The following is a 24,919-nucleotide window of genomic DNA, read 5'->3' as shown; positions in this document are numbered from 1 at the left end:
TGTAACTGCTAGTGGTGAAGCACAAGCTGCAGACATAGAGCAGAGTTTTACCTAGAAGTAGCTAGTCAGCTTTCTTGTTGTATCTTTTGTGTTGAGCCATTAGTAATACAGAATAATTGAAGTGCAAATGGTAATATAACCAGTGTAATGAAGCACGTCAATGGCAATAGGCTGTTAATTGACTGTTTGGGCAGGTGCAATGATCATCTCAAGAAGCTAAAGATAAAATCTGGTGAAGCTTGTATCTTAGGTCATTAATTCTGGCTGACACCCTCTCTCTTTTTTGACATTTCAGCTTTTGTGAGAAAGTTGAATATTCATGGGAAGAAGTGCTTACCCTCTGGTTTGGTCTCCTGGGTGAGATCTGTCTGCTATGATTGACAGCTTAAGCCTTTGAGTGGGGATTCTATAAATGGAGGCTTAGAATGTTGTTCGGTTGGTCCCTTGATCGATAGGCAAAACAGTATAAGAATGTGAAGTGCCCCAGAATTCATAGCACCCGTGGGAAGGTTGTGAACGTTCATGTCGTAGTCAACCAGTCAGGGAGGTAAAGACAAGAGGGAAATTGAGGACTGTGGGAGTAAAATCAAGATAGAGACAAGAGATGTGTCAAATTCCAAAGTACCAACAGAAGATTTTGCTTCATAGATCCAGATATACTGTAGGGAGCGTGTCGATCCAGTACTTACCACATTTCAGTCTACCATACACAATTAGAATCTTTAAATACAACAAGCAATGCCGCACCAGTTTTTAGTAATAAACTAGAGAAACCATACAAGGGTCTGTAGAGCACTCACATTTGGAATCAGGTCAAAGACCTGACCTCCAACAGATTCCCAGTGGTGAGATGTAAGACACCGCATTTAATTAGGAATCGGTTTGCTGAATATTACAAGATGAATGTCGTTTCTGTGAGACTATACTGCAATAAAGAAAGGAAATCGAGAGGACTAACACCTACATGGAGATCTAGGTATAAGCCTGTGTGTTTACTCATTAAACTGTGTTCCTTCTAATCTTGGAAACTGCAGATTTAACAGAAGAAAACCTGATTTATTAACCTCTTTCTATACATTTTAATGATTGCCATATACTACATCTAGATACAGTAAACACAACCTATGTATGTAAACATAATCGGATTATAATCTGACCATGTAATCGGACCATGTAATCAGACCCCTATCAATCTGCTGTCTGTTTGACAAGCATCTCTTTTTCCCCACTCTGTCTCTCTCTCTTTCTCTCTCTCTCTCTTTCTCTCTCTCTCTCTCTCTCTCTCTCTCTCTCTCTCTCTCTCTCTCTCTCTCTCTCTCTCTCTCTCTCTCTCTCTCTCTCTGTCTCTCTTTCTCACACACACACTCAAGAAAACAAGCACAGACAAAACCCCTCCTCATTAAAGTCATTGCATTTAGTGCGACTACCAGCTCTAGGAAAATACTTTAATAAGATGCGGAGTGAAAAATAATGGATTTTCAATCATCTTCGGAGATCATCATGTCATTGGGGAACTGTGGCACTGGGCAAATACCCCTGCTGCGTGCTATTTCAATAATTTTCCACAAACCAAACTAATCTGCCCTTGCTTCTACATTGTTCTCTAAGGGGATTGAAGGGTCTTTGTTTGAATAGCTGATGTTGCCTCATGAATCTTAATCATATGAGGTAGTGTGGTACAGATATCTCAATGCAAGTAAAATGCAAGAACGTAAATCTGTAAAGTCTGTGATATTGCATATTACTGTATAAAGTAGTGAAGCAGTTCAATCATTCCCTTTATCATTATGTACACCTCCTATTCCACCTCAACCCAATTACATAAGAACCCATTCCTTGTAACACACCTGCACTTGCAGTTTTACAGGTTACGATAGTAAAACTGTTTTCCAATTATATTTCATTAATTTCCAATACAACCCAATCCCTGTCCAATGAGTCGAGTTGACCTTAACTTCAGGTGCTCTCCAGGTTTTATAAAGGTGTCAAATATATCAATAATTATTGGAAATTACTTTTTTGCTTTGGCTAATTTGGCTATTTTCCTTAATTGTATTACCGTGTTCAATTACATGGTGTATCTTAGGCGAATTGTGTTCAATAGATTTTCCACTTTTGCACTATTCCTTTAATGCTTGCATCAAACACAGCACATTGGCCTTGCAACAATTCACTGATTGACTAGTACAGGAATTAACCTTTGAATGATCAGGATGTTAAGTAAAAATGTGTTGACAGTCCTTGCAAATGTGACCCCATAGTTATGCTTGCGGGTGGAGGGAAACATTCTTACAGCTTATTGAATCCGAGAGGGTTAGCTCAGTTCAACAGCTCTGTTGTATCATAAAGTCTTTTTTTTAACGTTTTTGTGAGAACTCCAGGTTTGAAGTACGAATATATAACCCTTTACCAGAAAATCCCAAGAAATCCGTGCACAGGCCTCCAGCTGACAGTTCATCGTGTGTTTTTTCGAATGAAAATAAAGTCTAAAAAGTCTCGAAGTCTAATGAATGGATTTTTTATTAACTGCCATTTCTTGTGCCATTTCCTCTTAAAAATCAGTCTAGTCTGAATTAATTGACACATACTTAACGTATTTGTTTTTGAATAACCAGTAAAATATTTCCCCCTGATTTGGTGTGATAAACTCTGCAGGCCAAATTAACACTATAAATTGTTTCGTTTTTTATTGTGACGTTTAATATGGTGGAGGTCCTATCTATATACTGTATATCTATATGAAACAGGTTAATGAAAAAAGGTTCCTGAAACAATGTCTTTATAACTCTTAAACTCAACAAGTGGTAACAAGCAAACGTATCTGGGAAAAGCCATCACGATGGTTGGAATTGGTTTCCCTTTCATCTTTGAATTTACAAGGTTGATATTTTAATTAATGCATCTAACACAGAGACAGTAATGTTCTCATTAAGGCGGTCATGTTCTGTTATCTATGCAGTGACAGCAGCATCGTAGCATTGTGTTCACTGAGCTTTCCAGTCTAGTTGGCACGTGCTTGAGAAAGAGGAGGTAGCAGGGTGAAGGAGGGTGGGGCTGAAAATGGTTAGGAAATCTAATTTATTTTTCATACGCTTCCAAGATAGAATATCGTATCATGGCATATAGCAATTTCGAGCTGGTCCCCAACTCGTGAAAGATGAAAGAATAGTGATCAAAGATACAGGAAGAAGTCAATTGGCAGTAGTGCAGTCAGATCCGCATCCTCCTCAGAGAACAATATGGACAGTGTTAAAATAGTCATTGTGTTCTTTCACAGTTGTTTTTTGCCGGAGAGGAGTGGCAAATAACTGAAGGAGCTGGTGGAACAGCAAACAGTTTTTATTTTTTTATACAGATCTTCAGCAAACTCTCTTGCAAGCAAATATAGGATTCTTTCACAAATTGTTCAGGGAGAAAGTTAATATTTTACTTTTCAAGCAATGAGAAGTAAGTCATGGTTCTCTGAAGCTATGTTTACTGTGGCACACAGGGTGCAATCTCAATGTTTGGTGTTTACTTCCACAAGATAGAAAATATACATTCAAGTTTAAATGTGAGGGGGAAGACAGGACACACTGGTCTAGTAGGCCACCTCTTCAACACTACAAGAACCACAAATATTGAAGCATCTTGAATGGATGAATGGATCTTGAATATTGTAGCTAATTTGCATCCATTGTCATGGAGTGAAACCTTTTTCGATGACGTATCGTGTTGATCTGCTAAAAGCAAAAACTACTACCCCACCCCCACCCGTTCTCTTGTAGGACTGTGGGATGATTGTGGTAAGGCAATGACTACATCGGCAGGAAAGAGCCTGCATTCGCAAAGATAAGGAGACACAATAATCAATAGCTTTCACCTCAGTAACTGTGAAGACATTCGTCTTCATTTCTTTCCCGAGGTGATTTCATTTTTCTAGCCTCATGTCCATTTCCCATTTAAGCCTCATACTTTCTTTTCAGCTCTGCAGTCTAAACATGCCTATTGTTTGTCTTATTACATACCAAAAGGTCATCCAATTACCTGCATCTGACTTGGAGCCAGTTTTTCCTGTCCACAGTAGGTTTAAATTACCACACAGGGAAGAAATAAGCAACGTCTCATACAACCACAGCTTTTTTTTCTTCCGGAGAGATGTATTTACAGTTTTCTGTAAGTCTAGTTAGATCTCAGTACTGCAGAACATTTTTTGTCCATGAGGTCTTAATAGATAAGGAGGATTTACTAGGGAACAAACATCAGTTGGATTCCAACATTTCTGTAATTTTCCGGAGTAAATATTTATGATGGATTGATTATGTAGGCTACTTAGCCTACTTATCTTCATGTAATAATGTACATTATTTACTAAAACATCCCTTTTTTACCTTTGCTGTAATTCCTGGTTACAATAAAAACACACTAAATGACATGTATTGGTACATATGGCATTCCAAAGTAATGCGAGTTATGTTAACGTAACAAAATGTACTGATCTATAAAGTATCCACTTTCATTGTCTTGCTTTTGGTAAACTTGCCAGAAATCATTCATGGATCTAGAACAATGAACATAGATTCAGACATGTAGCTGCCCCTTAGAAATAAACAGAACAGCATTGAGCTGAGCTGCACTACAGTAAGCAATTGTGGATCTTGTGAGTGGGCATGCAACAAGAAAACTGAACTGAATTGAACTTACACAGTCCATTGTCGGTGTCAAAACAATTAATACAAACACCATACAATGGATTACCTGCAAATTCATCTCTCAAAGATAGACATGTATGTCAGTAAATCAGTGTCATCAAAGTGATTCCTTGTGTCATTGTTCAGAAACAAGATAGTCAAAATGCTTAACCATTATGTCAGTAGGCTATAACAGTACTCTAATGTAAAATATGGTTTTGATGACAACGATGGGGTAGGAATAATCAGCAAAAGATTAAAATGTTTAAGATACTATAAAGTTCTTGTCATTGTGTAAGTTCATCTTGTATGTCATGTTCAGTTTATGTATTGTTTATGCATTCTTTATACCTTTGAGAATCTATTATTTTTTCATGCCTAATCCACTCAAGTCTCATCAAATCTTGTGGTAGGAAATACTGCAAGGTAACATTTTGGGAATAAAGACCTTTCTCATGATCTGAACTCAGTTTAGTTATTCATTACACCACCTTAACATTGTTCCAAATAACATTCTTTAATTTCAAGAGAAATTAATAACTTTTGGAAATAACAATCTACCTCCTTTAAAAGCAGCTAAACAAGCTTCAAGAAAGAGCAAGAAAGTAGGCCACCTCTGATGTGTTTCCAGGTTGCACACAATGAAAAATGCGTTTGGAGAGAGCACATTGATCTTTGCTAAAGCGGCGTAAGTTTTATATCCTCCCCCAATTCAGTGTGACAAAACCACTGGAGCAGAACTAATGCTGTAAAAATGCTGCAACTGCTTCTGTGTGTTTTCTTTGGGGGAGGGTTCTTTTGTTCACCAAATGAGACATTACACCGGAAAAGCTGCAGATACTTGCTAGTGCATGTAAAGCCAAAAAGTCAAAAGCCGAAGTTTTCCACCTCACCAAAACAAAGTCTAGCTATCTTATTCCACACTGCTGTTTTGAATTTGTCCTCCAAGTGTAAATTTGTTTTTCTCCTAAGCCTTGCTTCAGCTTGATACTGTTAACGTTTTACATGTAAACACATTTTTCACATTTCTCTCACTAGATTTATGTTTGCTAGAAGTGACAGGTAAACCTGTCACAGGCATGTGTCAGTTTAAATGTCCTAGAACTCCTCCATTGCATTTGATTTCATCATTCAAACAGTAGAGCTTTTTTACCTCTTATGAATTTAATACAATCTGTGTGTTAGAGTACTTTGATTGTTAAACTCACTGACACAACCCTTAAGTTGAAAAATACACATTTGTTGCAAACTCTCTCTAAACTCTGTGAAGGTATCAAAGCCAAGATAGCAGTTCAGTCAGCCTCTATGTTATATTTTCACATGTTGTGAAATGTTACAATCCTGTGTAACCCCACGCTGGTTGTGTGGGAAGTTTTAATCAATGGACACTATTGACCCACCAGTCACCTGTCATAGAAACTGAACAACCTTACAAAGCCTGTCATCTTTTGCCTCGCTCACGTATTAGTACGCATGTCTATCACTACCGTCCTTCTGCCATGGTCTGAAGATTCATCGCTTGAACGAATTACTTATTGCTTGACCCAAGGGCACCCAAAGCATTACTTCGTATTACATTATTTCTCGTTGTAGCTGCTAATCCCTTTCTGCAACTTGTATTTAAGGTCTTGTAAAGAGACTGCACCTACAAAATTGAGTATGATTGCATTCATAAGATATTATGCTGTTTCTTGTTACACTGTACCGTAATGTACTATGTAATACTGTTGTTAAAAGTTTACTGTTGCATTGTACATGGTAAAATATTGACCATGCATTGGCTCTAACCACCAAAATACTGCTCTGATTCTTGATTATCTGCTGTAGTTTTTCTACACTCACATTTTTCATGTGAGTATAGTAAGTATGTGAGTATAGTAAAAAACATAAGATATTTGAGTGTTTGATAATGCAACACATAAACAGATTGGACAGGCCAGATGGACAACGTTGTAAACTTACTAAGAAATGGGTTAAAAAGTGGATTGTGGCAACATCCATTTCCTGTAAGAGCGTTACATTACAATTCATTTTTGTAATGTAAGAGGTTTGCCTTGCTGAAAAAAAAATCCTATCCATTCATGTTCATGTGCAGCATGGTCATATTAAGACTGTCCTTCTCCTGCTCTCAAATACATTTAATTGCAAATATTTTCAGTCAGCTATCTTGTGAATGTGCACCAGCCTACCCCAAACATATGCAAATCAGCTTGTCCCTCATTCTGGAAGCTTAGGCTCTCAACACCTGCAGTATGAATTACATAACAGTCCTCCACATGGGAAGGTTGAACCATAAAACACGTGTCCGTACAAGTACTCGCAGCTCACAAATGGGTGAAGAACGTCTGCCACTTTATATGCCATAGTCATTGTTTACTGAGCATTGTCTCAATTACTGTGGACAAGGGAGGGTTTTTGTAGAGCTTCAACTGGGAGCCTGTGCCTTGTTTTCAATCTAGCCCCGTTGAAGTGTTGTGCTCAAGTGTTTTGCTCGTGGTGTCGCGCGTATGCTTCAGCAGTGTCTCTTTACTACTCTCACTCCATCTTCTCTCTTCAGCTACCTCTCAGTTTCTCTCCTCCTTGCTGTGTCTATTTCTTATTATCTCTGAGTTGTTTTATACTCTGTATGGCTTTCTGTCACCTCGCCACTGAAATTCTGTCCCCTCATGATGTTTGTGAGGGGGCCACTGGTATTGGTAATCAACTTTTGTTGGCAGCTCGGAGCCTGAAGTCTAAGCGGCGAGCAGCTGGCAAGGGTTTATGTGGGTGCGCATGTAGACATGCACAAGTATCTTGGTGAGCTGGTGGTGACGCATGGCAGATTGAGAGTGAAAGACAAAACTGAATTTTGTGGGTGTCGACATCCGAAGGTTCAGTGACTTGTCAAAATAGAATGTTGGACTAGTATACATGGTATCTTACACAGGTGAAAGGCTTTTAGTCCCTCATGTAAAATAGATGAAGTACACGCCTACAAGGAAGACAGCCTCCAGCCTTTTGCAGTCTTTTTGAGTACTTCTGCCAACAGGCTTGCTGGGTAGTGGAGCTTTTAACAAAGTTGATGGATTGAGCTTGTTGCCTGCAACTGATCTACCTGTACATCTTAGCTTGTCATCACACTGGCGAGGAACAGTCAGTGCAATAGTCATACATAAACCCAACAACTTATTCTCTCTTTTCCCCATTTGTTTTATAGCCTCATGAGCCTGCAGAAAGAGAAATTTGGTGTTGTGGTGCAGATCCACTTTTGAGGCCTCCTATTGCTCAAGATCAGCCCTCCTCCGCTTAGTGCTCCACTTTTCCCCCCCTCAGAATGTTCTCAGGCTAGGTAGCTCTTCTTTTTTCCTCCTGTTCTCTCTCTTTCCATCTTCCTCTCTCCTTCTCTTTTTCTCCCTTGCTACATTTCTTTTTCTCAGTCTTTCTCTCTCTCTCTGTCTTCCTCTTTCGATCGCCGATTTAAGATGCCTTCATGTCGAGGTGCACCTTTAGGCTCTGTGTGGGATGGCATGGTGGGCCGGTGTCTGGCAGGCTCAGATAAGAGAGGGATCCGACACTTCTCCGAGCCTGTCGTTTGTGTGAGGGCGTCGGGGACACCGCTGGGCAGTGTTGTTTTTTTTCCCCTGTAACAGAAAGACCTTAGTAAGAAACACAGGAAAAAGAAGGTAGCTTCTGACAATAGGCTTTGGCCGGATTGAGACTTTTACAGTATGTCCTCTGGGGGTTGTTGTCATTTGAAGAGAGTGGTCGGTCACACTTTTATAGATTACATGGTTGGGGATGCAGATGGCTCAATGGTGGCAACCTTTTGAAAAAGGAAAAAAAAATGCACAGTACCTTATCACAGCACAGCCATTGGCCATTTGAGCTGAGCAAAATAATGCTTCAGGCAATGAATGGATGGAAGCTTCTAGATTGAACCAGAGCGAAAACAAGCCTTATATTGTATTCATCATCATAAAAGAATATATTCCCTGTTTGTCTTTAATAAATTGTTAGCTTTCTAGCAGAGAACCTCTCAAGACTTCTCTAGGAGTCATGTTGAGCATCCTGACATTAATCTGACTTAAACCTGACTTAAATGAAAGCACCACATAATTCCTATATATTTAATTTCTGGAATCCTTAAAATGTTTTCCATTACCATTACTCAACCGGCCAACACGTTTGACTCAGGGATCATTACTTATGTAGCACTTAATTCCCAATGTCACTCAGTGTATGGCACCGACACGAAAGCCTGCCAGACGGGCCTAATTACTGGTAATCATGCCCACGTTGGGTGCCACGTGGGAGAGGCATCAAGGGTCACATATTGGCCTTTGTGTCACAGCTAGTGATGGGGTGATGGAGGGGTAACTGTGCTCAGTGGCCGTGTGATCTTGCACGGGCTGCACTTCACCACCAACTGTGGAGGGGCTTTCGGGGTAATTGTCGATTTCTCCACCCCTGTCTGTGTCATGTGTAGTCACTGGCAGGGATGTTCCTGAATGGCTGTGCTCAAGGGAATGCAGGCTGTTTATAATATTTGCACTCTATATTTGGGGGTTCTTGCACTTGTCTCCATAAATTTAAAGCAATACCTTTTTAGGGCAAAAATTATGGGAGGGAGGGAGGGGCATCTGTCACTACTGTTGTCAGAATCTATATGACATCCATCTGATTGAATCTAAATATTTTAATGTGTGCATAATTTTGGGGACATCTAGATACAAGCAAGCACTGAGTGTCTTCATTCACAATATGACATCCTTCATAAGTTCTCAGGTTTGGGCAGAAAAGCATAGTGACGTGATCCAGCGTTTGCATGCAGGGAGGACCTCCCTGAGGGGGAGGGCTGTCATGGAACAAATTTGAAAAATTTACAAGCGGGAAGACGATGATTCCTAAAAAAGGCCAATGGAAACTTAAGTTATACCAAACCATTAGTGAACTAGTAAACCGTTAATAAAATCACTTAAAACTGTATTTGTATGGTATACGATAAATGAACAAAGAGGAAACTTGGGAAACATAGTAAGACCTAGGTACGAGATCGTAGAGTAAGACTGGGAAATGTCCGGTTGTTATAAATTCCTTTTTACTTAGGTCAAAAGGTTGGCTAATAGTATTATGTTTTGTACCTACGAAGTGCAATATAAGTTGAGCCACATGAGATGTAAGGGCCGTAAAATCCTGTGACACGTTATGCGTTGAAGTGCATGTAATTGCTTAGGTTAAAAGGTTGATGGAAAAGGCTTCAATGACTTACAATACTGGCAAGTATAACCTTTCAGGAATACAAACATGCTGACCTCATGCTGTGCCCTGTAAGGAAATATTATGTGGAAACTATATTTGAATGTATCTACTGCATTGTATATAAGGCCATCTGGAACCCACTCTGCCTTGAGTGGTTAAATGATCCAAGCTCTAATAAACCAAATCAGCCCTTTAACTTGTCGTTTATCTTTACGGAAACCAATTGAAATCATCCTAACAGTAACCAATATCAACAAATGCATAAATACATAAAATACATACAGGTGACAGGATATTGAAATACATACAATGGTCGAAATCAACATGAATTTCAACATAAGTTGTCAAGTTTCCATTTAGGGCAAGCAAACATGCTTACTGTATGGAGAACACATAGACCTCTATGGTGAAAACATTATGGGATGTTTTGGCATTTTTTAACAGCATGTAAGTTTATTTGAATATTTGTTTTTCATGAGTTCAGTTTTAGGAAACAAAGGGGAATAGCTACAATCTCTCCAACTTGAATACTCTGTGAGAAATGTGCAACTTCTCTAATGTTACATAGAAATTGCATAATGTACGTGGTAATATTACATTTATACTTATAACAGGAAGTAGAACATAGCACACATGACTCATCAATATCGCATAGCTCATTATAATACAGTCAGACCTAGGGGGAGTCAGGTGGCTGAGCGGTGAGGGAATCGGGCTAGTAATCCGAAGGTTGCCAGTTCGATTCCCGGTCATGCCAACTGACGTTGTGTCCTTGGGCAAGGCACTTCACCCTACTTGCCTCGGGGGAATGTCCCTGTACTTACTGTAAGTCGCTCTGGATAAGAGCATCTGCTAAATGACTAAATGTAAATGTATTGTTTGCCTTGTTCATAAAACATTCATATTACTTACTAATTATGTGCAGCATGGTCATGTTAAGTATGTCTCATCTTTCCTTCCCTTGTTCTTAAAATAAATCAGTTAGCCATCTTGTGCATGTGCACAAACCTATCCCGGCTCTAATGCAAATCAGCTTGTCTCTAATTCTAGGGGCTTAGGCTGTCAGCATCTGCGATATGAATTATACAACAGTCCTTAAAATGGGCAGGCTTAACCCTAACTCACTATGTGAGTTGGGCAGGCTTAACCCTAACTCACATTACCTGCCTGAAATACATTTTTACAATGTAGAAATTAAGATTTAGATATATTATTTAGAAAGTCAGTTATATCTCTAGGAAACAGTCAATAGGAGCAGAACCAATCATTCAAATGGACCTGTACACATTTGTACATGTCACAAATGGCAAATAAACCTCAAACTTTAACTTCTCATTCAATCTACAAATTGACATCCAGACTTTTACATGCATTTTACAGACGTTTACATAAAAAAGATAGTTATACTCAACAGGGGGAATGGATCAGAGGTAATGGGGTGGAGGATGCGAATTGCATCTGGGGACATTAAAGACAAAACAAACAACCTCCTCAAACACAACAGTCTCTAGGCAACACAAAACATAGACACAACATAAGCCTGAAAGGTTAATAGTAAGACAATGGGGGAACGGGACCTGTTCGGTTTTTAACTCCTGTCCCCAGTAGTGTAAATTCACAAGCAAATCGTCTCACGTGTGCTGCTGAATCTCCCCTCCAGAAAAGTGTTAATTATTACAGAGGCGGCATACAATCCAATAACCCGTCCAGCAGCAAAGAGTGGTCAAGTCAATTAATCAAGTGATGTACATGTTTTCAGTAAATACCCTGAATAATATAATGTCAGAAAGTTACTACTAAAACAGAACTCAAGGTGTGAGGCCAGGGTTGTGGAGGCAGCATGATCCGGTCATGCCGCTGGATGAAGGCGCTTAATGCAAGCTCCTCAAGAGATGGGAGAGCTAAGCTGGGGTGCCCACGCTGTGTCGAAGCGCACATCAGCGGCATATGCTTCCAGCGTCTCGCCGCTCTAAGGCGTCAGGTCCTACAGCACCTGCAGTGCATTGTCGTAGCGTTGTCGATACAATAGTACAATATTGCCACTGTGATGGCCGTCTGTTGTGGGGGGTTGAGATTGAAGAGCCTAAAACTCCAGGAAGTGAGAGACGCTAGGCTGCTGAGGACCACAGCTTATCTTTTTGGTCTGCGGGTATTCTTCAAAGCTAGGAAAGAGGAAAAAAAACATTCACCATTCATTGCATGTAGTCTGCTGTTTAATAGGTTTGCATCTTACAGAGTCTTCCAATAGTTCCATCATTACTAATAATGACTGTAGTTATGTATCTATAAATTTACATTTCTGGTGGAGGAGGGGAAAAGAAAAGCAAATCATAGATTATACAGCTGGATATTGCTGTATTACTACATACTTCCTCTTAAAAAGATGCATTTAAGTATGGAAAGGCGAAGGTCAGATGGTTGAGCTTTTCCCTCCTGACCCACAACTGTTCAGTCTTGTGTCCAGAGTATGCAGGAATGAAGGGCTGAGAGATATGGATTTTCTGTTTACTTCTCTTGTAGTTAAGCATGTGTATAGGTGTATGGGGGCATTTTGGTTTCTCTGCAGAGAAATAATAACCAAATTACCATTTGAATGTAGTATAACAAAACAAATACATTACTGTTAGCGGTAACAAGAACAGGTATTTAATGTATGAACATGATTTGCACTCGACATAATAGATTTCGATCCAACTCGAGGGTCTGGTGAGCCTAGGGCTGCAAACTAATGTGCGTGAAGTCGGCTATCATTAGCATCGCTATCATCTGGCGGGCACCTAAGCTCCTACTTCTCTACATTGGCTAACAAAAGTAATACAACAGTATTAAGTAATGCAGCGGATACATATTTGCTCTGTCATTTGCTGTAGTTGAATTCAAGATAGAGGTAAGGATTTTAGTCCAAAGATCTCAATGTAACTTTGTAGAACATTTCTAGATATACATTTTTTAAACCCTCAGATCCTTTTTGAGATTTTTTTCTTATCAAGCAATAATCTGTGTAGAAATATGTTTATATTCCTATTGCCTATTCCTCACCTGTTTTCATAACCCACATATGATACCAGAATGAATAATATTGATGTCAACGATTGCTCCTTTACCCAATAAGATTGTAAAAAGAGCCAGCAGAAGATGAGTAGGGGAGAAGATTTTGAAAGAAGATGGATTAAAAGATGAGGGTGGAACTGCCTTAAATGGCAAATCAGGGTACTGTACTACAGCGGAGCTGTGTGTTTGCATATCAGTGCATTTGTCTTTGATTGATTCGGATGTGCCAGGGGAGGGGAGGAACTGTCAGGACAATCTTGCTGTTCACTCCCTCAAGGACTACCTGATATGAAGCTCTGCCTAACAGATGGCAATACAGCTGCGCTCAGATGCTTGTTGAAGGTTACCCTCTCTCTCTCTGAAACTCCTGTACCTCTGACTGTACCACATCCCCACTCTAATCTCTGTACTCTCTACCTTTTCATCATTAAACCTAAGTTTCACAATCTTTTCCTTATTTACCTATTAAAGATACTTCTAGTTTATGGTACATAATCCTATGTATCTTATTGAAAGTGCCTATGAAGCTAAAAAACATATATTTAGGTGTAGGATGTTTGGCATAGATTGCAATCATTAGTTTATTGCCTCAAAACATAAATGGTTTGACCTGCACAATAATCCTTCTTTGGTATAACATCAAACCACTCCACAAACATTAGCTGCTCCTCATAAGTCCATAGGTCAGTCCTCCACAGACTGACGTAAGAGCAAAAAAGCACGACCCACTCACTTTTCAGAGCCTGTTATCTTTTTAAAGATGCATGTCTAAGGGGGCGAGGGGGGGAATAAGAATAAGGAAAAAAAGTTGACTTTGTATTTAAGACTACTTTCCCTTCACATTGAATTCATCCATTTGCTCAGGTTTCAATCAAGGTTTCATGTCTGGCTCTGTCCCCTGGTCAGTTCCAATAGCCTCTTTGCTCTTAATGTCCATTTAGGGGTTGGTATTGGAAGCCCTGGCTCAGTATGGCTACAGGGTAAATGGATTGAATACCAGGGTCCCCAGCTTCATCCTGGCTCACAATGCTCTATGATTGTACCCCCTCCCTCCCTCCATCCTGAAAGGTCATCTTCTCCCTTTTCTCTCCCTAGTTTTCTCTCCCTCCTGCTGTCTCCTCTTCTCGGCAGATGAAGGACACTTTTGCCAGGTGTCCACTTTTGCACATAGCTAGCCAGAGAGACCAAACCTTTGCCTTCATCTTCACTGGTAAAAAGATTGTGGACTTTTCACATTTGCATCTCCTTCAAACTTCACATTGACTTCCCCCTTCTGTAATAGATGTTCTTCCTGCAATCATTGGCTTCATCATTAGACTTTACGTTGTAAGCTTGCTGTGGGCATATTTTCCATCATAGTTAACAGGATTCAGATTGCCCGACAGCAATCAATGGGTTAGCAGGAAGTGTCCACCTCTGCTGGTGCTAGATAAAGTGCACAGTCTGCAGTTTATTAATACCCTCTGAGTTAGCACCATTGATCGCTTGCTTTTACAGTATAACACTGTAAATTGGCTGTCTGTCTTTTATGACATTTTATTAGGGTATCTGAGGTGTAATTTTACACTGCTGCAGCAGACCTGAATATAATTGTATAGATATCTTCAGGATCTAGTTGCAGGCCCTGACTTAGTTGAACCAAGGTTTACATTTACATTTAGTCATTTAGCAGACGCTCTTATCCAGAGCGACTTACAGTAAGTACAGGGACATTCCCCCGAGGCAAGTAGGGTGAAGTGCCTTGCCCAAGGACACAACGTCAGTTGGCATGACCGGGAATCGAACTGGCAACCTTCGGATTACTAGCCCGACTCCCTCACCACTCAGCCAACTGACTCCCGCACTTTATGCAACCACCTACAATGTAGTGTTGTTGTTGCTGTCATTCTACAGTAATGTTTGATTTTTTGGGCATGTGTACAAGCAGATTGTGTCAATTTTTGCACATTTAGCCCCCTAGTACATGCTCATGTCAAAACATAAAGAAATGCTTTACATTTCTTGAATTTACTTTCAGAAAATAAAATTGCTATATGCAGAGCTCTAGTGTGAAACTATCTACCAGCAGGTGTCCTCTGATCAAATCAACAGAAAAGAGTTAAACAAACCTGAAAAAAATTGATCTCAATGGTTACTTGGGTTGCAGCACATATGAGTTATGTTATTATTTGTTAGCATTGTTATTATTATGTCTTTATGGTAAGTTAGTCAGTCTAGTCATTCCCTCATTTTTATCTCTTATCTGACATCCCTGCCAGATGCAATTGCTCCTTGTCAAAGTAAAAAAAAAAATTCACTTTATGCACCATTTGAGGGGAAGATTGCTTGCATCAAAATAAGTCCTTCTGGAATCTGTGCCCAATATCAAATTTGACAGCCCACACCAGGAAGCCTTGGATGGGTGAACTATAGGTTATTCAGAGAGGGTCTCTGAATAACCAAATAGTAAAGTGGCAGCTATCCCACTAATATTTTTCAGGATGAATTGCACATTTTGAGAGCCTGAAAAGGGTTCAGGAAATCTGATTGACACCTATGTGCTGTCACAGTACTAGTGCTGTGTGCTGTAACAGTACTAGTGCTATGTGCTGTCACAGTACTAGTGCTGTGTGTGTGCTGTCACAGTACTAGTGCTATGTGCTGTCACAGTACTAGTGCTGTGTGCTGTCACAGTACTAGTGTTGTGTGCTGTCACAGTACTAGTGCTGTGTGTGTGCTGTCACAGTAGTAGTGCTGTGTGCAGTCACAGTCATAGTGCTGTGCTGTCACAGTAGTAGTGCTGTGTGCAGTGACAGTAGTAGTGCTGTGTGCTGTCACAGTAGTAGTGCTGTGTGCTGTCACAGTAGTAGTGCTATGTGCAGTGACAGTAGTAGTGTTGTGTGCTGTCACAGTAGTAGTGCTGTGTGCTGTCACAGTAGTAGTGCTGTGCTCTCACAGTAGTAGTGCTGTGCTCTCACAGTATTGGTGCTGTGCTCTCACGGTAGTAGTGCTGTGCTGTTACAGTAATAGTTCTGTGTGCTGTCACAGTAGTAGTGCTGTGTGCTGTCACAGTATTGGTGCTGTGCTCTCACAGTAGTAGTGCTGTGCTGTCACAGTAGTAGTGCTGTGTGCTGTCACAGTGTTGGTGCTGTGCTCTCACAGTAGTAGTACTGTGCTGTCACAGTAGTAGTGCTGTGTGTTTTTACAGTAGTAGTACTGTGCTGTCACAGTAGTAGTGCTGTGTGTTTTCACAGTAGTAGTACTGTGCTGTCACAGTAGTAGTGCTGTGTGTTTTCACAGTAGTAGTGCTGTCACAGTAGTAGTGCTGTGTGCAGTGACAGTAGTAGTGGTATGTGCAGTGACAGTAGTAGTGCTGTGTGCTGTCACAGTAGTAGTGATGTGTGCTGTCACAGTAGTAGTGCCATCAAGGTACGTGTTCCATTTTCCACAGAACCCCCCAAACCCCCTCGTATACACATGCACACACACAAAAGACAGAGCTCTTATTGAGACCTAAATGTATTTGTTTTGAAACAGTGGATTTTGATTACATGGGGCTTCAGATGAAAACACTCTTCCCTGCAATGCCTTGCCAGCTTCGCTGCCTTCCTTTGGTTTAGACAAATCAAAGACGCTCTCATATCCGTAATCTTTTGCCAATAGAATTAGGACTTGGCAGGGTCTCCTTCCCATGCATTTCCAACTGCCTCCTTTTTTCCCATGGTTTTATCCCCTTGGTAAAGTGTGCAGTCCCCATGATTCAAATGCTCATTGCTGTCGCTGTCTCTCTCCAATTATCTCCATGTGACACAAGAGTCCAAAATGCGACAACATTACACAATGTAATTGCAAACTGTTACTGGCAAGGAGTTGAAGATGTCACAAATGAGGTCTCTCATAATTATGAGTTATTAAAAGCACAGTTTACACGTGAAGGGGTATTGCATGAAAGTAGCAGATAAAGAGAGGTTTCGTTGCGAGAAGCATATTCAATGTGGGACGCAAAGGATAGCATTAATCTACTCTCTAAATGTAAAAAAAAATATTCACCTCAGTATAGGATTTTTGGGCTTTGTGGCAATGAATGGCACTGTGAGAAAAGAAAACTGATTAAAATGGATTTTTTAACTTTCGAGACTATTTGGAATTAATGACACAAATGTACAAGGGAATTAAAAAGCTGTCGACAAAGTGTTGCTATCCATTCCTCTGGGCCAACAGGGAGTCCAGGCTTTTTAGATATTCACACGAGTGTGCAGGCGTCTGCAGCCAAGACATTGCAGGCAGCCACCTGTGGCTTTGGAACATATTTCCTACAGTAGCATCCTCACAGACTGAATGTGTGAAATGGCGAGGTGATATAATGAGAGAGAGATGAGAGGCATAAAGGGAGAGGGAGGATTTTTGTGTTTGAATTATTCCTCTTCATGTGTCTTGTTGTGATTATTGTGCAAGTCTAGCTTGGGATGACCAGCTAGCATTCCACTTGTATTACTTCTTATATAAAATAATAAACATTATTTTTTTTTGCATACTATAATATTTTCCATGTATCCGTAACTACGTAGCATCTGTGCAATTTGCATATTATATGTATTTTTAAGAATCTATGATTATATTCAACTGGGCATGCATATTACACAAACAACATTTCTAATAATTCTTTATTACAAGGCCCATAAGCAGGACTGCTTTTTAATCGTGCCCATTTTCCTTTTGTTTCTGCCAGGTCCCTACGTATGATTTACCATGGACAAAGTGCTCCTCAGCCTCCTAGTTCTGGGAACAGTGGTAATGATGGTCCATGCATGCCCGAAGTATTGTGTCTGCCAAAACCTGTCTGAATCTCTGGGCACCCTGTGCCCCTCCAAAGGCCTGCTCTTTGTCCCTCTGGACATTGACAGACGTACCGTGGAGCTCCGTTTGGGTGGCAACTTCATCCTGAAGATCACTCCACAGGACTTTGCCAACATGACGGGTCTGGTGGACCTAACCTTGTCCCGGAACACCATCAGTGCCATCCAGCCTTTCTCCTTCATCGACTTGGAGACCCTCCGGTCTTTGCACATGGACAGCAACCGTTTGACTGAACTTGGACCAGATGACCTGCGTGGGCTCGTCAACCTTCAGCACCTCATTCTCAACAACAACCAGCTCAGTCACATCTCCAAGTCGGCCTTTGAGGACTTGATGCTGACGCTCGAAGACCTGGACTTGTCCTACAATAACCTGCGAGGTTTGCCTTGGGAGGCGATCCGCAAGATGGTCAACCTCCATCAGATGAGTTTGGATCACAACCTCATCTCTTACATCGCAGAAGGGACTTTCACCGATCTGGATAAATTAGCCCGCTTGGATCTCACGTCCAACAGGCTTCAGAAGCTCCCGCCTGACCCCATCTTTGCCCGTTCCCAGAACAACATTGTGCTCAGCACTCCGTACGCCCCCCAGCTCTCTCTAAGCTTCGGTGGAAATCCTTTACACTGCAATTGTGAGGTGCTCTGGCTCCGAAGGCTAGACCGAGAGGATGACATGGAGACTTGTGCTTCCCCGCCGAGCCTCAAGGGCCGCTACTTCTGGTACGTCCGAGAGGAAGAGTTCCTCTGTGAGCCGCCACTGATCACGCAACACACCCACAAGCTGTTGGTCCTGGAAGGCCAAACGGCTAGCCTGCGATGCAAGGCGGTGGGTGACCCGATGCCCATCATTCACTGGGTGGCTCCCGATGACCGCTTGATTAGCAATTCGACACGTGCAACAGTTTATGAGAATGGTACTCTGGATATTACCATCACCACATCGAAAGATTATGGCACCTTCACTTGTATCGCAGCCAATGCCGCTGGGGAATCCACGGCCTCCATTGAACTCTCGATTATTCAACTTCCCCACCTCAGTAATGGCACGAACCGCACTGCACAGCCCAAGTCTCGGCTCTCTGACATCACAAGCTCTACCAAGATCAGTAAGGGGGAGCCTAAGCCTCAGCCAGAGAAGGTGGTTTCCGTATCAGAGGTAACCTCTGTCTCTGCTCTGATCAAGTGGACTGTTAGCAAAGCAGCACCCAAGGTGAAAATGTACCAGCTTCAGTACAACTGCTCTGAGGATGAAGTGCTGATTTACAGGTAATGATGACTGCATATGTGTATTCCAATGCCCTGTAGACTTGGCAGTTTAGGCTTTAGAACTATTTAGATTTTAAAATCTGTTAAATATGGCTTGTGACCAATTTGTTCCGATATGCGTACCTGACACGTGACTTTTTCCAATCAAGTGCATTTTAGTTTTTGACTATTTTACTTCTTAAAGGCTTAAGCTCTTGGCCATTTTGTTTTTGTTTTGAAAAGAAGCACAAAACAAATTATTCCAGATTGCACTGAAAATGCCTGTAATTAACAATCAGGAATGCTGATACTCACAATTGAAACTCTACCAGTGAACCTTTTTAATTAGTGTTTAACCAGCCACATAACAAATCCAAACCTTTTTAATTCATTCATTTGCAATCCTGACGACAACAATTGTTTCAGTCATTAGCTTTGTGTGTTTCCAGTCTTATTCATTGTAAATATATGCACAATGGGCTTTCTAAAGTTCCTTCCAAAACACATAATTGTCATCAAACAACATCTCTAATTAGTTTTTACACATTTTCAGGAAAAGGTCAAACTCTTGAAAGTCAAATTGGCATTATGTCAATGAACCTTTTCTCATAGTCAAGTAATTATTATAGAATGGCATTTTTTTTTACAAGCGCTTTCATCATTCCAGACCTTAAAACTGTGCATTTGACTTTGTCCCATGACACAAAATGTAAACAGTCACCTGCAATATCTGTCATCTCCTCTGTTACTTGTTGCGGAGGATATATTGATGACTTGAAACTGAGAGTCCTGGAAACACTCCCCATATATTTCCCTGCCACCTCTGCTTGATGTGGTTAAATATGCTGAGAGATTGCCCTTGAGATTTACTGCCTTAAGTATGTTAATGGCAGTATCTGCTGCATCCAAATTTTGTTGGAATAGGGTAAAGAGGCTATGGAACTGTTGTGGAATGCAGTTACAGTAAGTTAAGTGTCAGCCATAAACCTTCCAAAACACTTGAAAATGAATACCAATGAACCCCCTCAGCAATATTTTACCATTTAATGACCATGGTGCCAGAGCCCTCTGCGATTTACACCACACAGGTCTGGGGTTGGGAGTCATTGAATAAAGCTCTCTTGAAAGTCGGCATATGGTTATTAGTCCACAAAGCTCAGTATTATATTGCGGACACAGTGCTGGTGTAAAATATTACTTTGTTCAACCCACTGAATAGAACTCATCATCCCTAAGAATGCAATAATAAGGTATGTTTATCTGATTTTCTCGCCAGGCACAAGCAATGCAATTTTTTCAAACAGCTGTATCAGACCCAAGAGGCAATCTAACAATATTGCTATATGTGGCTGGGAATTTCTCATTTCCACTTGCAGTGTATTAATGATATGTTATCCATGTGTTTACATCTCTGTATTCAGACCATCATGGCATCATGCAGTTTAGTGCCATATTATTATACATTTTTAACCTATTAGGCTGGATTCATACACCTTTATCATGCATATCAGTTGGGCAGCTTACTGCCTATTAATTAGCATTGACTAAAGTAATTACCCAGATATGATAAATGAATAATGTTGTGCATTATTAAGAGCTCCATTTAATGACTTTGTTTTGTTAAAAACTGCCAGCCTGAGACATTCATTAACTGATCATCTCAAAATCAGATGGCTTCATGTAGCAGGGCCCAACTGTCTTTGTGAATAATGCTGTTGCTTTTAGAGTTTTAATTGTATGTTTTCCTGTGTTGATATGGATTATTCCAGCATTTAATTGGACTACAGATTTCATATGTGTGTTCATCGAAAGGCATTTCACGTAAAGAGTTCACCGGTCTGAATATGACTGGGATTGTCTATCAAGGTTTCTTCTTTGGGATGTCTGGGTGATGTACAGTATAGTACTGTGCTCTCTGGATTACACCATTTCCATAGATCTTCCAGAGACCATCCAAAGTACACCGCTTTCTCGAGGAGGCGCGTGATTAAAAATCAATCAGAGCCATGTGGGGGAGATGGAGTGCTCGTCAGTCTTCGTATCGATGTCACAAGGCATCACAGCATCTCCCTGGTTATGGAAAAGGCAATTAAGAATGAATAATAGAGTGCATTGCAGTGTTGCTTGGTAAAAATCTCAGGCTTCAACGCGGGTTGGAAGTCTCTGCACTACAGAATTAAAAGCTATTTATATGTAAGTCAGCAGTGAAGAGGTATTGAGTCTATAGATCGTTTTTTGAATTCCAATTTTAAATAAGCATTCGATTTTAAATAACCATACTTTGAAGACGGATAGTAGTGCTTTTAGACTAACCCTTTTTTCACTCAAAACCTAGGCTGATTTCTCAAACAGTAGGGCAATAGAGCAAGTTCGCTTTTGAGTTTCCATTATTAGACGTTTATTTAGTTTAGAATGTAATGATTTGTGGCTCCCTAATATAAGGAGGACAAAGCCTGAAGAAGGATGACGGTTATTATACCATTTGTCACAGTCTATGACACACAAGGTTGCCTGGATTCAACAGTAAGGCAGGATGAACAGTCTATCAAAATGTCTGATGCTGGTGGTAATTAGAGAGATTTTGCCATAGACTTACACCATACAAAGCCCACAGTGCTGGCAGACTTGGTCTATTAAATGGGTAGCATATGTCCTAAGGCATCATGCCAATTTATACTGAGGCTTTTAAATTGTATTCATTTGTGAGATAACATATCCACAGGATGCAGTTTTTCCTCACTGAATTAGTTGTGGAAGTGATATTGAATTTGGCCACTGTTGCCAAATCAATAAAAACTTTGCATGTGCTCTCACTGTCCAGTGGAAATACTGCGGTCCAGCTTGGCTTTGTCTGGAAAGCATGTTTCTTGCAAGATTAAGGATTTCTGTTATGTTACCACACCAACGCGTATATACTGTAAAGTAGTGAGTCAGATGTACTACTCTGCATTGTAATGTAGTTTACATCTGGGTTTTTGCTTGGGCATACCTTTGTAGATTTCTTTGACCTTCCACCTTTAACTCTTACCTGTGATCACTACACCGATGTTACTCACTTAATTTAAGGGGTTTTACTGTAAGAGAGGATGTGATGCAATGCGTGATTGTTGTAGTTACAAATGCATATAGGGGGCAGTAGATGTGAATTTTGTTTTGAGAATTGGTCAGAACTTACATAGAATGATATTGCTTAGAATTGGTGTTCATTGCCCACTCAAAACATTGCTTATAATTATATAGAGAGTTTTTACACTGATTTGCGGTCTGAATACTCGTTTTTGAGAGAGTAGACATCAGGACAGTTGCTTATAATTCCTCTTTGTTACTGAAAAATGGCTGACAAGGTGGCCTGGAGACTATTCCCAACTCCAGAGTCCCCCAAGCTTCCTGGATCCCCAGAGCTGCGCAGCCTTTTTTTTTTTTTGGTGATCCTGCCTCTCTCTCTCTCCACCCTCCTGCACTCATCCTGTCAGGAACTAACTGTTGTATAATTGAAAAATGAAATTGTTAAACGATTAATTGCTAACTGTAATTGTAATATCTTATTAAGCAAGAGCGTTGCATCTCAGATTACCACACTACACTGTTGCTCTTGGCGCTTGCTTGGCACGACACAAGGTCATAGTGAATGAAGAATGCCTTTACTATGTCATTACAATCTCTGGATAACCTTTGAGATTTAATTAAGAGGAGGAAATATGTTGTAATTGTCAAGCACATTTGAATATCAGTAAGGCTTAATATATTTTCGACAGAGTTTGCAAATTAAATCTGACTGTGTGATCCATTGTCAAAGATATGTGTTGGAATACAACACTGTGTTGACAAAATACAGCGATTACACTGTGAAACAAGCATAGATTTTTGGTGTCATTCAGTGTATTTCATAAAATGTTTTGGGGAAGTAATCTTTAACTCACCAAAAACTAATTTTGAATTCAGTCTTGTTTTGTGAACTATGTTGTTCAAGGTTTTATAAAGCATTGTATTTAAATAAAAAAATAATGGGAAAAAATCTGACAATGAATCAAATGTAATCAAAACATAATCAAACCCACTGTTGCTCACTACACCAAACTATTGTTCCATGCATATTAAAATATCTCATTTTATGGCTTGCGAAGTCATTTTTCTAAATTGCTCTGTGCATTTAAATAGCTACTCAGCATGCTTCATTTTGACTCTTGCTTTGATCTGCCCTGGTAAAAAGAATGAGCCATTGGTATTTACCACACAAAAGTGCTTTACTCTCATATCTAACTCCCTATCGGGAAGGACCAATTATTAACACTAGACTGTTTTCTCCCCCTCTTGTCTTTTCACAGAATGATCCCAATGGCCAGCAAAGCTTTCTTAGTCAGCAACCTTGTTCCAGGGATGCAGTACGACTTATGCGTCTTGGCAATCTGGGATGACACTGCCACCACCCTTACTGCCACCAACATTGTAGGCTGTGTACAGTTCATCACCCGCGATGACTATCCACAGTGCCAGTCCATCCACAGCCAGTTCCTGGGTGGCACAATGATCCTGGTGATTGGAGGCATCATTGTAACAACCCTGATGGTCTTCATCATCATTCTCATGGTCAGGTATAAGGTTACCAGTGGCCTCCAGTCCAGTAAGCTCCCCACTGTTAGCAACACATACTCACAAACCAATGGTGGTTTGAACAGGCTCAATGGTGCACCGCCCCAAGTCAAACCCACCGTGGTCGTGATGAGGAATGAGGTGGTGGAGTTTAAGTGCGGCTCGCTTCAAAGCAGCCTCTCCTCTTCCTCGTCCTCCTCCGACTCGATGGGCGGCCATGGCGCCCAGGGCGATGGCGATCGCTACAGTCTACGAGGTGGCGAGAGCAATACGCTCCCCAGCAGGAAGTGGAGACGGCACATTGGGGGGAAAGGCATCAAAACCAGGCCCGACTTGGACCATTTACTGGGGGCTTTCACTGCTTTGGAACTGCAAGGTCCGACGAGGGACCACCAGGGGACCTTGTGCTCCTCCACCACCTCCACTGCGATAGTGGCAGTGGCCATGGCACCACAGTCCGATAAGGAACCCTTGCTGGGAAGGGCAGAGTCCACCACTATGCTCGGCCGTCTCCTGGGCCTCCCCCAGGAGGGTAAGCAGCCCAAGAGGAGCCGCTCGTTCGACGTCGGCCACGTCAGCGCCACGCAGTGCCTCAGCTACCCGCGCAGGATCAGCAGCATCTGGACTAAGAGGAGCCTCTCGGTCAACGGGATGCTCCTGCAGTATGACGACAGCGAGGACGGGGAGGGCCAGAAGCCCGCGTTCGAGAGCTCGGAGTGGGTCATGGAGAGCACAGTTTGAGGAAGGCTGTTTCACATACCAGGTCGGAAAGGGCGGGAGCTTATATTGGCAAATAGACCTGAGGAATCTGGCCATGACTGGGAAGGATACCTCTGCGGGCATCCACACTGCAGTGCTGCATGAACTTCATCCATGTGAATACTATTGTCCTTCTGTCCATGTGATTCTACAGAGAGAGAGAAAAGACGCACTCAGGTTGATGGTTGGTAAGATGTGATCAACAATGCCAGGGTTGGCCAAGAGCTCAAAGCAGGTTGATGTATTTGAAACATTAAGGTATAATAAACCCAAAACCCTATGAACTTTGCAGAGGCAGCCTGTATGGACTATCACCCAAATCTACAGGGAAAGTGGGAGTATCTCAGAGAAACTGGGAAATAAAGGCAAGCAATTCAAAGTGGATTTACCCTTATATATAGGATTCTATGCCAAGAGGATTTACCCTGACTGTGGCACAGTGGATGTGCATCACAATGCATATGGACTCTCTGCATGAAATGGGACTACTGCTGCAGTAGCATGGAATGAGAGAGCAGATTTATAAAG

At 41.1% G+C, this 24,919-nt stretch overlaps 1 protein-coding gene across 1 annotated transcript; it reads left to right on the top strand.

The window, feature by feature from the left end:
• Nucleotides 1–17,687: 17,687 nt before the first annotated feature.
• LOC136949249 (leucine-rich repeat and fibronectin type-III domain-containing protein 2) lies at nucleotides 17,688–24,373 on the top strand. Its single transcript, XM_067243490.1, has 2 exons — nucleotides 17,688–19,063; nucleotides 23,368–24,373. The coding sequence occupies exons 1-2, from the start codon at nucleotides 17,688–17,690 to the stop codon at nucleotides 24,371–24,373; spliced, it is 2,382 nt and encodes a 793-aa protein (XP_067099591.1).
• The last annotated feature ends 546 nt before the right edge of the window (nucleotides 24,374–24,919 follow it).

Source organism: Osmerus mordax, chromosome 9, assembly GCF_038355195.1.
Source record: "Osmerus mordax isolate fOsmMor3 chromosome 9, fOsmMor3.pri, whole genome shotgun sequence".
NCBI classification, from domain to species: domain Eukaryota; kingdom Metazoa; phylum Chordata; class Actinopteri; order Osmeriformes; family Osmeridae; genus Osmerus; species Osmerus mordax.
This window is presented reverse-complemented; position numbering and strand designations above follow the sequence as displayed.